Source organism: Strigops habroptila, chromosome 6, assembly GCF_004027225.2.
Source record: "Strigops habroptila isolate Jane chromosome 6, bStrHab1.2.pri, whole genome shotgun sequence".
NCBI classification, from domain to species: domain Eukaryota; kingdom Metazoa; phylum Chordata; class Aves; order Psittaciformes; family Psittacidae; genus Strigops; species Strigops habroptila.
Window position 1 is genome coordinate 15,445,181 of NC_044282.2, and position 15,276 is coordinate 15,460,456.

A 15,276-nucleotide genomic window follows, 5' to 3' on the forward strand; every position below is an offset into this window, starting at 1 on the left:
AGTTCTAGGAACATAGTAATAAAGCATAATAATAGCAGAGTAGAAACTTCAGCTTTCCATACCAGACTCTCAAACAGGCACTCGCCATGTATGAAATGTGCAAGCTATGAGGAAATATTAATTAAAATCTGTTATGTAAAATTAGCAAAATGCATCTCTACAGGGCAATGCAGAATCTGTATCTTCGAACGACATAGCTTGGCATGACTTTATTAGTTTCTGTGCAACTATGCCAGTTTACAAAAAGCAATGGGCAAACAAGGTGTTAGCGGACTGGAAAATTCTTAAGCCTACATATGAGAAAAATAAGAAGGAAAATATCAACAGATTTTGAGTCAAGATCACTTGAATATTGTTTCTCTTTTCCAATAATGGTAAAAACCCCACGTACACCTAGAAAACCAAAAATATTGTTCAGTGAATAAAGAAAAAAAAGATCTTCAGATCACAAATATTAGATTATTTCTATTTGACTGTATTTCACATTTTTTTCTACTAGAGATTGAAATGCCTTATGAAGTACCTGTTTCTCTTCCCTTCCAGCCTGTACTTCTTGGCCATAATGGACTTGTGCCTGGCTTTTTCATCTGCTCACTAAAAGATACAGTAGAGACACACACAAAGTATATTAGAATACAATGCTCAAAATGCTTCTTCACATGCACTCAGTATGAGATCTGCACATTAATAACTAATTGGAGAAGATTATAAGTTATTTTACTGAGTTAGAAGGTTATCTACTCATTAAAAATGACTCATAAATACAACTTCTTCCAGTATATATTACAGAAAGCTCCTTCAGAAATACTGACATATTTACACCACAAGAGGTCACTATTATAGAACACAAACCCTAAAGCATTTCCACTTGCACAATAAATCTGAAAGCTGAACCAAACTAAACTCAGAACAAATCTTTGTTTTATCATCAGTTTTATTAAATGAATATAAACTCAACTAGCTTAAAACTGCAAGTTCATCCATTCACAAGGACAGTGATTTCTTCTGATAGAATTAACACTTTTAAAAGATATTATGAGAATAATTTGCAAAGAAACAAACACTTCAGCAACCTTTAATGTAAATATTAGAATATCCAGGTTTGCCTGTGAACTATTTGCTGAGTAGTGGTCACTAATTCTGTACAATAAAAATGTATGTTGTCATTTCTTTGTAAAGCAACAGTGTGTAATTCCTGCTGGTGGGGCCAGAGGAAACTACTACATATATCTGTGACAAACCTGTTCTGTTTGCCTAGCTACACACTCAAGCAGCACTGACCTAAAAGAAATACATCAGATATAGACTCTCTTTGCTATTAAACAGGGATCTTTCCTCCTTTAAATTCTGTACTAAAGACAAAGGTCTTAATCTACCTTTTCTATTCTCAGTGTATGTTTAACACTTCTTATTCTATTTATAGTTCATGTACCAATAAAACCAAATCTCCTAAATTTCCTTCTAAAGATAACAGTAGTGTGCTAGCAATGTTTTTCGGGTTGGTTTTTTTGTTTGGTTTTGTTTGTTTTTAACCTGTTAATTTAGTTTCTATAAGGCTTAAAGCTAAACTGCTGTTTAAGTGGTTTGCTGGATTGGAGCCTAAATCCTGTCTGCCAGTCCAGACAGAAGATGTAAGTCAGCCTATCAACAGATGGAGACAGAATAAGAGAAAAAGCTCTTATAAGATCACTTCTCTACAAAAGGGACTGGATAGCTCACTATGATCAGTCAAAAATTTCCCAAGCAATCACATTACAGAGGAACACTTGCTTCATTAACATTGCTAACAGTGAATAATGCTTTCATTTTACAACATGAGAATTTAAGCATTCCAAAATCCAAACGCTTACACAAACTACCTTGAGATTATTTCAGCTCATACACGGCAATTTCTACTCTGCTGGGGAAGCAATGCTTAAAAAAAAAAAAAAAGTAATAAAAAAAATAATAGACTGACATTTGTAAAAAAGAGGGTTTCTACAGCACACATTAAATACAGTTCAGCCTATTAATATAAATAAAAAATTGGTTCCATTTATGTGAAGAATTTGTCCTACAAACTTCAGAAGTTTAAGAAATTATTGTACAAGGTTCATCCATCCCTGAAATCAAGACTATAACCTGAAAGGACACTAGGTAAGCAAGAGAATAACAAATTCAGTCACCTCCTCCTAATCCAGATATATTAAGAAATCAGATTCTTCAGAATGTTAGATAGGCATGATGGTACTATCTACCTATATGAATATGGATGTTTGAGTTTGCTTTCCTCAGAAAAGAGAGTTTTGTAACTATATCCTGCCTGTGCCTCTTCCCCCAAAATATAAATCCAAAGGCTGAACTGAAGAAACCTCAACAAAGACAATCCTACAAGTTTTGTAGGAAACAAAAGCAGCTGAATAGAAAAGACAGAGAAGCAAAGGATGTGGTAACCTGAACACTTATCAGAGTGAAACATCACATGTGCAAGATGAAGGGTAAGACCATGTCAAAGTCTGAGCTGTGTTTAAAAAAAAAAAATAAAAAAATATGTTGGTTGGAACTTATTGTCTCTTAAACAACTGTATCACCCAGTTTAGAGACCTACGCGAGTAGGAAAGCAGATTGCTGGTATGCACAAACCTATCCGTACTTTTGGGAGGCATCCTCGTAAGTTAAACAGCTTAACTGGAACTCTCATTATTTTCAAAAAAAGAATATACTGAATGAGAATAAATGAGAATGACTGGTGGGCAGGCCTATCTTTAGGAATTATGTACAATTTATGAATTTTGTGAAGATTATAAAATCCCTCTAAGTATCTTCACCATGCTGTCAACTCCATTTTAGCTACAGAGACTTTTGCTTCTTTGTTCTTTTTACTTGCGTGCAAGGCTGAAACTTAAGCAGCAATATCTCGTTAAGAACTATGCAGTTAAAATGTAATCAACCTACTCTAAAAAATAAGTTACCTACTACTGAAGGGAACTGGCTTGTCAAGAGAGTGGTTGCCTTGGAAACAAAGTCAATTGGCAGAAATCTGATCATCTGATAAGGGACTCATCAAGAAATCAACTGACAGAGGCTGTGATGATTTATAGAGGAAAAAGAACTTGGCAACTGGATCATCTCTATCCTTCTCATATAAGGGAGATCATAGCAGCCCCTGTGTGGAACATTGCTTTCCTCAATGTACACAGACCATGAGGACTTCCAAAAGGAAGGTGAACCAGTACTCCAGTAGTGTGCTGTGGTGGGTTGACCCTAGCTGGACTGCAGGTGCCCACCAAACAGCTCTATCACACCCCTCGTCAGCGGGACGATGGGGAGAAAATAAGGTGGAAAAAAACCTCATGGGTCAAGATAAAGGCAGTTTAATAAAGTAAAAGGCCGCACACAGACGCGAAGGAAAACAAAATATTTGTTCTCTGCTTCCCATCGGAAGGCAATGTCCAGCCACTTCCTGGGAATTAGGACTTCAGTACACATAGCGATTGCTCTGGAAGACAAGCGATATAATAACAAATACCCCTACCCCTCCTCCTCTCTCTCTCTCTTATTGCTTAAGACATGGTATGGTATGGAAAATTCCTTTGGTCAGTTTGGGTCAGCTGTCCTACCTATGTCGCCTCCCAAGACCTTGCCCACCCCCCAACCTACTGGTGAGGGAGGAATGTTGGAGAAACAGCCTTGGTGCTGTGCCAAAACCCTGGTGTGTTACCAACACCCTTCTAGCTACCAATACAAAGCACAGCACTATGAAGGCTGCTATGGGAAAAATTAACTCCATTTCAGCGAGACCAAATACATGTGTTCAGTATTTTTCTCTGGTTAAAGAATGCATAATGAAGTGAAAGCAGCACTTCTTCAGAAACTCTGTGTGTTTAGATGTTTACTTGCTTGTTTCTGCCATAAGCCTCACGTTAATAGTAAATCTGCAAACTATGACCTTCAGTGGTATTCCAGAGAAAAATACAATTGCATTCCAAAGGCAAAGAGCTGGGCTATTTCTCTCCAAAGAAGCTGCACACAACAGCAAGGTCTGATTCACAAACGTCAGTGTAAGACCCCAATAGAAGAACAGTGCTTGAGCTCTTCCCTCACAGTGCAGAGCCTTAAACATCTGAGAATCTGGCTAGCTCTTTACTTGTAAAGCAGAGCCTGGCAATGGGCCTGAATTTTGGAACACACTCTTCCATACAGTTAGACCCTTCACATGGTCCCTGCTACGGATTTGGTCCAAGAAAGGTAATACTTTCCTTGACAAATGCTTGGGCATAGGCCACAGACAGCAGCGGTAGGGACATTCCTACTTCTGCATGGTAGGGAGGGGGTTAAAAATACTTTAATTGTAACATAACCCATGACACAGCAGGTAGCCACCAAGCCAGAAACTACTCCTTTGTTTAATTTTTATTAATTATTAGTACAGATGTAGCCCTGGTGCCCAATGAATTATTTAGTTACCAGTTAAGAGGGACACAAAGCCTAATACTAACAAGTTAATGCTTCTCTGCAGAATTGCCTCTAGCAAGCACTTTTGATCCGTGAGGTAGCAATGCTTAACTAGAAAGAAAAGAGAACTCATGGTAAGTTCTTATAACACCTACATATTCTTACAACTTTGGGAAGCAAAACTCGATAATATGAAAGTGGGAGAAGAACAGGGGAGCACAGTTAATGGAGCCAGTGCAATAAAGGATGAAGAATATGGGGTTAGTTTTCAAAGAGCAGGAGTAATGGGGAATGCGCAGATCAGGTTAGGAGGTATGGAAAAGTCCATAAGCCCCATACTATTTGCTTCTGCAAGTACCAAGATCTCACACGACTTTGCTTCTCCAGAGATTATGACCCTCTTCTCTTGCATCCATGTAAACTGAATCTGTGGACTCTCTCTCAAAGCAGAGATAGGAACTAGACTATCCTATGTAAACTGGAACAGACTCTTAAAAAGGCAGAGAGCTACTCACATGCAGACAGCACATGGCATGCCCTGAGTAAATACCATGAGGAAGCCATACACAGCAGACAATAATTGATGTCTGGAAATAGATTTCTTCTCCACTTTTAAATAGAAAATGAAAATTAATTACAAATTTTGTAATACAGAAGATAATAAGGTGCTCTGCATCTGTATTTGTATTTATAGGCATCTTTTGATGGCAAATTCTACGTGACTAAAGCAACTTCTTTCGGGGGTGAGGGGGAGGTGGTTGAAGACATGAGAAGCACCAAACTGGTTTCCACTGACAGAAATAAAAGGAATATTAGGTTTAACATCTAAGGACTTCATGAAGGCTGAATAACAAAAACACCATTTTCTCCCAGTCAGCTTCGCACAAAATTTTTCAAACAGCAGTAAATCTCAAACATCAGCAACACTTAAACCAGAAAAGGTTAACTTGGAATCTAGTTGGAAAAAACACACAGCACACTGCCTTCTGAAGGAGTCACCTGCATAAACTACAATACTACTAAAATTTACGTTTAAAAACTTTTTTTCAAATACGAAACAGAGCATGGTCCAATTAGTCCAAAAGCTTGTCTTCAGCTACCTCTTTTTACTGTATCAGAAGAAGACATAAGACTGGTAAGTACAGACACTCACAGAAAAACCTCTTCAGAAGTTCCTTCCTGATAAGAAGCCTTAGTCTGTGTTGCCATCACGTGAAAGATCTCTTATCATCCTTCTGTTCTCAATAAAATGCTGGCCTTGTTGCTAACTTCTAGTAGCATTTTCTAAAGTAAAGTAATATTTAGTTTGGGGTGGGATTCGGTTTATTTTTAAATAAATTTCTAAGGCATTTGAGTTTATTGTCTCTCAATTTCCTTTTATTTCTTCGATGCTCTTTTCCTAAGTCAGAAAACTGTAATTATGCGAATACAATTTCTGCACATCTATATCTGCAGAGCATTTTCTGTATCTATAGAATCACAATTCTAATCTTCTAACTTGCTTTCTCATAAGCAAATCTAAGTCCCTGATAGTTTCATTGTTTGTCCTTAAAGCCCTTTTACTTTTTGTCTTTATTTTGATAAGGTAAACAAAACCTATGGTACTTAATCTAAAAGTACACTAGCCATTTATGTAATGAAAATATACAAAGGCCATAATGGCTCATGCTGAATGTCCACCTTTCTCAGTGCCTTCTAACAGTGACAAAAAGCTTCTGAGATGCCTCCAGCAAAGAGAGGGTGCTGTTGGGCTGCCCTGCCTTCAGTTTTCTTTGAGTTTCTGCCTTCATGTTTTCCACTTTGATGCATTCCCCCACTCTTTTCTTCCATTTTTTCCCCATAGCCACTTAATTTCTCCCCAATGTATTTTTCTTCATTCCACCTCGTTCAGCCCCCACATAATTCCTTTCTTCTAGTTAATTTAAAACCCCAAAATGTGACTCAAATTTTTACAAATTTTATTCTGGATCCTTGATATATCAATGTTTTCAGGTCTTCAAATGTCTAGGAGAGCAATTTCTAACTTCTCACAAGGCTCTAAAAACAGCCTAGGCACTACAGTAAGTAAAAGATGCAGACTGTTTATACATAAATACAAGCACTGAACATCTGATTTTTACAAACATACATTGTGTGCATTGGAAAGCCAGACATGATGAATCTATACCCAAAAATCAAGAAGAGATTTAGAGCAATGCTAAGATCATCCTGGGGGCCTGCGCAGGCAAGCTGGATATATCAAAGGACTACTAGGCACAAAGGTGTTCTTTAAGACTAGATCAGTCCCCCCTGACTGTGGATAATCTCAAAACTGAGATGTCATTTAGACAGACTGTTCTTTGATATGTTACTGACACGTATATTTAGAGTGTGACTACATCTACACTGTAATCTGAGTTTATTTTTAATGATAGCAGTATCCAGGATGGCATACCTTCTATTGATAAGGATCATTTAGCTATTTAAGCAGTTGTATATTCTCCTGTCAATCAAAGATTCACAAATTCTATATAGACTACAAAGGGAAAAGCTGCAAGGATGCCTTCTGAAAGTAGAAGTCTCAACCAATAAGTCTCTAAAAAGAATATGAACAGGTAAACAGCTAGTTTTTCTTCTGAGTGCCTACCATGGCGGAGAAGGAAAAGCTCTTGACACACAACTAATGAGGGTGTCATAATGCACCCTCCCTTCAGGTATTTATATTCATTGATAAGACGCCTTCCGAGCCTTCTCTTGTTCAAATTAAACAGTCCCAGCTCTCCCAGCCTTTCCTCATATGAAGGACTCCATTATCTTAGTAGCTGGACTCTCTCCAGCTGCTCTGTATCTCTATAGCACTGGGGAACCCAGAACTGGACCCAGCACTCCAGGTATGTTGGTGATTTTCAACATGTGAATGAACAAGGTGTTAGATAATCTCATCTAGGCTCCCTTTTCCATAAAGGATTGGACCAGATGATCTTCCACGATCCCTTCCAGCCTGAGCTGTTCTATGAACTTGGTGTCCACCAGGACCCTGAGGACTTTTTCCACAAAGCTACCTCGCAGCTGGATGGCCCCCAGTATATACTGGTGCTGTTCCTCCACAGGCACAGGACTTTGCACTTGCCCTTGTTAAACCGCATAAGGTTCCTGTCAATCCATTTCTCCAGCCTACTGAGGTCCTTCTGGACGGCTGCACAACCTTCTGGTGTATGAGACAACTGGTTGCTTATATAATGTCAGTTATATTTTTTCTAAATCATTCACAACTGTGATCTCATGACCTGCCCATCAGGTCTCTTGGCAGGAGCACAGTGCAAAAAGGCATGATAAAGTTTATCAGGGCACAGACAGACTCAGCAGCTTCATCTCAAAAAGAAGAATGGCATCTCCAGGAAAAGTTAAAAGAAACTAATGGTGATCCTGGGAATCAGGGCAAGAGAGATGATGTAGCACATCCTGAGTCAGCAGCTGGGGATAAGGTAGTAGAAGAACCTGAGGCAAAGGAGAGGGGGAGTCAGACGTGGAGCTGGAACAAGTGAGAGAGGCTGCGACTGATTTTCTCAATGTTCAGTTACACAATGCTTAGGAACACCACTTTAAAACGTAAGCCCTCCACTACCATGATTCTTCCACCATAAGTGTTTAGTGATCAGGAAACAAGTTCTAAATCTAAACAAGACATTGCTCTGTAGCCTTTGAACGGAAGTGTAAACAACATCCTAGTATTTTTGCCAAAGCAACTAACAGGAATAGTTTTTAGCTTTTGGCAAAATGAGAAAAAGACATATTTTGATTTATCACCCACTCTCATAGAAATTATTTTTTCCATATGCCAACTAAGTTTGCATTTTTCATTAATCCATTTATTCCTATAATTTTAGGAATTATATTTAATAATAATTAAATTAATAATATTTAATGGTACTGTCCAGATCTTTTATGTTAAGGACATCAGAATTAGTTTTCTGTATCATCTTTCATTGGTTGAATAGTAGGGGGTTCGTTTTGTTTTAAACCAAGTGATTTCTTCCTGGCCTATAACCTACCACTTGATAAACTAGCATAACTTCCTTTTTTAGGGAAGGTCAATTCTTTGTCTAAGCCACTTAAGAGAATGTGTCCCTATTTGCTCAACTACCACTGAACTTTCTTTTCTATGATGTCACCTTAGGACAACCAAGATAGCTACAAACACGACACGGAAATAATAGGTGTGCCTCAAAGGAAAAAGATTTAGTATAACAGCTTGATTATTATTGTTTTTAAAGACTATTTTCCTTTAGCAAACAGCTAAAAGAAATACGAATTGAAGTATTAAGCCAATTACACAAACCTCTAGTCAGTCCTGTTTCTCAGTTTATCAAAAGCATGCAAATAATTGAAAAACTGATAATATAGATGTTCTGAAATTACTTCAGGACTTGTAGAGGATTATATCATAAGTAACACCACCAGAAAAGACAAAAACAAAGGGAGTGAAAACTATAACTGAGACTATAACTGATACAAGAAAGGATAAATAGTAGAAAGGCAACATAATTTGCAAAAATATGTTGACAAATAGACCAACTACACTCTGAGTCATCCTAAAGATGAGTGAATAACAATTTCTCTATAAACACAATCAAGGGCATAGTCCATTACCTATGACGGCTCCAGTGATAAAAAGAATACAGTATTCTATTTATACAGGCTGTTGATGAAGAACTTCATGCACATGTTAAATAGTATGGCTTAAAAGAATAATAGAGGTTGATGAAAAACCTCTATCCTTATCCTTTTTCTTCTTTGCATCTTCTGCCTAATACAGAAAATATTAACAATATCTGTATGTAGCAGGGTATCTGTAAGAAAGCAGACAACTGACAGCTTAATTCTAACAATAAAAAAACACCTAAAATACTAGCCTAAATATATTTGAGTCTGAAAACCACAGCACCTTCATCTTCCTAACTTGAATCTTGCATAAGCATTCTCATTAAATAATTCAATCAAAAATTCAATCTAAATCCATCGTTACTATACCTAGACTGAATTTGCATTCCTTCTTTACCCCTTGCAAGGTACACTTTCCCGTTCTACAATTGCCATTCAATTGGTAAGAAGGACTCTCAAGACCTAGATCTCCCACACTTGGAGACCAATGACCTTATCCTGACATCAGTGACTAAAGTGGAGAGACTCCCTTTGTTATAGGCAGTAAAAGTGAGCCTAAACTCCACCCTATTTCACAAACAAAGAGACCAGAGATAACAGCTACCTATTGCTCTTTTCTTCAGAAGTCTATAGAAAGTTACGAAAAAAGAATTCTTCCTTCCCAATTTTCTCTGTGTCCCCTAACCCTACATAAAAACAAGCACTTTCTTGGAAGGGCAGGTGTCATACTTTCTTGGAAAACAATGTAAAAAGCTCTACCCGTCAGAGCTCTCCCACCACTGATTTGTTTCTTTCTTAAATTAGTGGTCTCAATATCTAGTGGAACTCAGGCAGAAATAGAGAAAGATCAGTTAGGAGTAGATTAATGTCCCATTTCCATGTCTTTATGAGAACTCCAGAAATTGTGAATATACGTAATAAGACAAATCCTGAAAGAAGTCTGGAGAATCTGCAGCAATATCGACTAAACCATACAACAAACGTCTGCACCATGTCATTCATTTCAAAAATTCATCCAGATCAAAACAGAATGGGTGTTCCCTTCAGGAAAGAAATCTATCTCCTCCATAGGAATCCTCTTCTTTGAGGAGAGGATGAATGAATATTTTGGGCACAGATGTGAAGCTCGTTTAAGCAATCACACAGAAGTGATTTCCAGTATTCACTTGTCCCCTGCTTTTGTCATTTTCTATTGAACCATTCCAAAACTATAAAAGGCACAAAAAAGAGAAACTAGTCCTATGGAAGCAGTTAATGAATACCTCTCAAGGATTCTGTCAAACAGGCATTTAATACGGACAGCAATGGTGAAAGAAAACAGGGCACAGTATATCTTCTTTACAGCACCTTCTAATCCTTTGGTAGATATTTATAGAAACCACTTTAGAGAAAGTGTAGAGCAGGCCACTTGGGAATCAACTGTTTGCCACCAAGCTTTTCCTCGCTGAAGGCACCTATGTTTCCAAGGAGTCCTGCAACGACATCTAAGCTTTCAGAACATCGAAAAATTGGAAGAGGAGGAAAAAAAAAAAAAGAATAAAATTCATTTTTTCTCACCAGGGAAACTGTTGCTCTTCATCAGCAAATCTGCCATCACTGTTGACACTTCTGTTGAAATATATGAATGCAGAAAACATTTTAGAACTTTCATTTCTATAGCAATCACAATAGATGGCAAGGCACAATGGCTGGATGAAGATGTAAACAAAACTGAGTTTCCTTATGGTTGTCAGAAATTGCTCCTTTCTTTCTGGAGGCAACATGTCAATAAATTGAATCTACTTCAATTAATCTACCTATTCTAACTAGATGGTTATTTGAAAAAAAGAATTGCAAACAAAATGACAAATAACTCTTCTCCACAAAAGGTCTTTTTCTCTTCTCCTCCTCTCTCCCCTTCTTTCCTCCCCTCCCCCAGTATCTTTATAAAGCAGTAGTGATTTCATCAGCACTGTTCATCTTTTCATCAGCCCTTGGGACAAGATAAAAATCTGAGACAGAAAGTGAGCAAGTCACTTTCTGGAATACTCCCCTTCTGTTCTTTTTGAAATAAATGTAATAGCATTAAAGGCAGGAATCACCATGCTATTTTGGCATGCTCTACAGTTCCATCATACAACAAAAAAAACAAACAAACAAACAAACCAACCAACCAAAAAAACCCCAACCAAAAACCCCAAAAAAGAGCTTTATTGGAAAAGTTATTTTGGTACATATATAGGAACTGTGGGGAAAGGGAGGTAAGGAGTCTCATGCACCTTCTCCTGCATGAAGTGTACTATTTTTATAATCCTCTTTCTTAATTCCTGCAAGGATTTTAAATCACTGGGATACAGAATTGAGGCTGACAACTGCTTCATATGGAGAATGACAGGATTCCAGGTAATATTAGTTTTCACATTCCTTTAAGCCTTCATCCTATTACTCCTGAATACAATGTACTTTAAATAGAAATATCTTTAAATTTCATACAAGATGCTTAAGTATTTATGACATAGAAGCAGATGCAATCTAATCAGAGCAATCATCTAGTACCTGTAAATATGTTATATTGAGAAAGAATGCAAAAACTCTGCTGCTGCAATAACACCTCTATGGTACTGGAACCTTTTATACACAACTCCTACCAAGACCAAACTCAGTGAACTATACTGAAGGATAGGTTTGTGATATCTTTCAACTACCCTGTCAGACGAAAAATGGCATCTCTGAACTCAGAAAAGGATATAGATTAGGATCTGCCTGACTTGTGTAGTATCATATGTGAATACCAAACCAACGTGTCTCTTGGCTTAAGTCTTAGCAATGAGTTAGAATGTATGAGAGCAACTGAGATTACCTAGAGCCATTCCATCATACGATGGCATGAAATGCTTGGGCTGATGCAGATGAGGGATCTTTGCCTTTACTAAAGGGAAAGCATTTTGTATTATTTTTGTGCATATTGCAGCACTGCAGGTATGTGTGATAGTCTAAGCCATATGAGCACCTAAATGTTGTTAGTGATCTTTGGCACAAGGGTATAAAGTAGCACAGGCAGCATCTGCAAAAATAATCTCCATCTCAAGTCCACAGAAAGCATGCACAACTTGCAGGAGAAGGTAAAGCACCATTCAAAAATACAGATCTTGCATTCAACACAGGAAGAGGGAGGAATATTACATTGCTCTTCTATTTTGGAGAAAACTAGTCAGAACAGGATTGGAAAACATTTTATTAAGGCCAGTAATTTGAGAACTAATTTAAATGAGATTCAACTACTTACAGAAGTACTCTCCCTAGTTCAAATATGGATATAACAAGCTACACGCATTAACAATCCATCTTTTATGGTTAGAATCATTAGTATTTTAGCTATCACCTTAAGAGTCAGAAAAGTAAGTAAACAGGTCAAAAAGAAATCAAGCCAGCAGAGGTTATGCAAAACAAAGCTTGACAAAATATTCTTCAAATATGCAAAATGGTACTTGAAGAATATAGAATTGAAAATATATCATTTTCCTCTTTCAATTTCTCATACTTTCTAGAACACCTCTTACACAGAGGAAGTGAACAGAAAATATCCTATAAGACCTCATATTGCAACAAGCAGCCTTTTGGTAACAGGCCTTTTTTCTTTTTTTCGCCTGTTCCTAAGAATATTTCAGTAGAGAAGCCAGTCATTACTTTCCTTCATTTTTCATTGCTGGGTTTATTGTCTCATTTTCCCTCCCTCCATACTCATGAAACTTTTTCTTTGCTCCTACAAGTCTCCAGTCTTATTTTAAATCCTCTTTCAGTTTGATATACAAGAAGAGTGCTACGATAGCTCTGTTATGTATCATTTGCTGTAACAGCCTCCATGGACAACATCCTCTAAACTGTATGATACTATCAACAAGTTAGCAAATGAAAGGTGTTTCATTTTATAAAAATAAGAATCTACTCATTAATATCAAAGGCGTTTAAAATATCCAGGGAAATAATTTTTCCTAAGCATAAAAACATGCTAGAAAGAAAATATCTGCTGCAAATATTTATATTTAATAGTGACCAAGTGTTTATAGGATGCGTTTTGAAAATACTGTTATTCATTCTTTGTTGTAGAGATTGTTAGTTCTGTCAATGTTATTAGCACAAAACAGTTGTTCGTCCAACTAATAACGCAGCAACTGATACACCTGCTGAACATAGTGCCACGGACTATTTCTCCCTGTGCAAGAATTCAGATCTGAATCAGAAGGAAAAAGAAAAAAATAATTGTGAATTACAGAAGGGATGTAATAATCTAGGTTCACATTCAGGCATGTACATACATCTCATTAATCTCTTACGCCTGTTTGGTCATTGAAAAAAACCAAACTAAAAAAATTCAAAGTCACCAAAAAATTCTGCCTGTACTGCCAATGAGTTTAAGCCTGATTTTTGTGTACGATCACATATTTCCCCAATACCAGAACTGAAACCACAGCTCTACTCATCTGTGAAGCTAAAGAAAGAATGTATAGTACCTTAAAACAGGCTTGAACTGTAAAAGCAAGCACACTGAATTTAAACTTGAGCATTCTATATGCAATTATGAGACGACTTAGTTTTGAAATTTTAATGATCAAACAGTTATTTCACATCATACAACTTACTACTAACAATTTTGGGACAAATTAAGTCTTTCGAGTGCAGAAACTTCTTAAGAACAGAAGTGTGAAGTTTGGTTTTTTTTATTAATAATCTAAACATAGTTTTTCTGTAATGCATGAATAGTGCTACCTTCAAATTCCATCAATTTTAAACATTTTGATACTTGAAAACTTGCATATATAGGAAGAGGGTTGTGTGGAAAGCGCCCATTACTATACTCGATCAATACTGACCTTTCTCCTCTCGTTTGAAACGAAGGTTTTCCTGCTGTCCCTTGTACGAAGTCTCCGCTCTCCAATCCACTGATCTGCTCATTACAAATTAATTGTCTGCTTTCACCATTCCATGGTGTGTATGACCTTTGCTCTGCTAAGCAGTCATTATTACTCCTGCAAAGATTATTCCTCATAGCTGGTTGTTCAGAATCTAGCTTCTCTTCCTCTGAAATAGCCAATGAGAATACATTTTGTAAAAGTGTTCATACACAATAAATACACAAGACAGAGCTAAAATGAATTACTGTTTGTCATGTTATATTATTAAATGTGCTTGTATCAGTTTAAAAAGTGAGAAAGCTTAAGAATAATTAGAGCAAAGTCTAAAGTCTCTAAGTCTTTCCATTTTGTGTTTTAACATTTTAATCTTTAATCAATTTTTTTATTTCCCTTTTATAGACAGGTGGATTGTACCATGTGAAAAAAGTGATTATATTTCAGGAACTGAATATTATGAAGGAACTCAATCAAAAAGTAGCTGTTAATTTTGTACCTTGGTATCTACATGTGACAAGAACCTGCACAAAAAACCTTACATAAACATTTGCATAATCTCCAAAGAAGAGAAGAGGTGAAACTCAGGTTATACCTACATTAGGTTCTCAACTTCTTCAATTAGAAACATCAACTTATTAAGGCTAATGGATTAAACTACATACAGGATAAACTGCATAAACTACTAAATATACATCTATAGAATATGTAGACAATAATGAAGTAAAATTTAGTACTTTGCATGTAAGACTTATTTTGCAATAAGGTAAAAAGTGTGATATTCAGTTTATCATGTAAAGTAACAATCCCAGGCAATATAAGAATTGTCATTATTACAAATGAGTCTTCATTAAAGACAGATTTCCAGCACGTTTTACAATAAGCCAATGCGCAGGAAACCAAGATGTCAAGACATTTCCATCTGCAAAAAATTACTTTTAAAGTCCATGTTTTGTGACCTTCATTAAGTCTCCACTAACAAAACTCTTAACAACAAATATGATGTAGCTGGAAGACTGTCAAGACATAGCATTTCTTTTTACTCCTCCTTTATGCTCAATAACCCATCAGGGAATCTCGTCAGAGGATGCCATCTCATTATCTCTTTAAACATTTCAGCATTTAATGTTAATTTTCGCCATTGAAGAAAACTTCCAGTAAAAATTCCATTACTTAGAAACCTACAGGATAAAAAAGGCACAAGTAGCTTTCAAGTCACTTTCAGAAGTGAAAGGCAGTATAATTTTTTTTAAATTACATTTTCAAAACTGCCTTAAAGCCACTTAAGTATTTTTTAAATTTACTCTGAAAGGAC

At 36.7% G+C, this 15,276-nt stretch overlaps 1 protein-coding gene across 5 annotated transcripts in view; it reads right to left on the reverse strand.

The window, feature by feature from the left end:
* Positions 1–15,276, reverse strand: part of ARMC2 (armadillo repeat containing 2) — a 69,820-nt gene that overhangs the window by 45,658 nt on the left and 8,886 nt on the right. For 4 of the 5 annotated variants that reach the window (XR_003991792.1, XR_003991791.1, XM_030489236.1 and 1 more), the window contains 3 exons: positions 13,926–14,133; positions 10,633–10,683; positions 524–594 (listed from right to left, as the gene is read on the reverse strand). Coding sequence is in view for 3 of the 5 variants with exons in the window: in XM_030489236.1 (XP_030345096.1) it covers positions 524–594; positions 10,633–10,683; positions 13,926–14,133 (330 nt within the window). In the remaining 2 variants the exon portion in view is untranslated. The remainder of the gene's footprint in view (positions 1–523; positions 595–10,632; positions 10,684–13,925; positions 14,134–15,276) is intronic. The other variant, XM_030489238.1, reaches the window with a different exon arrangement.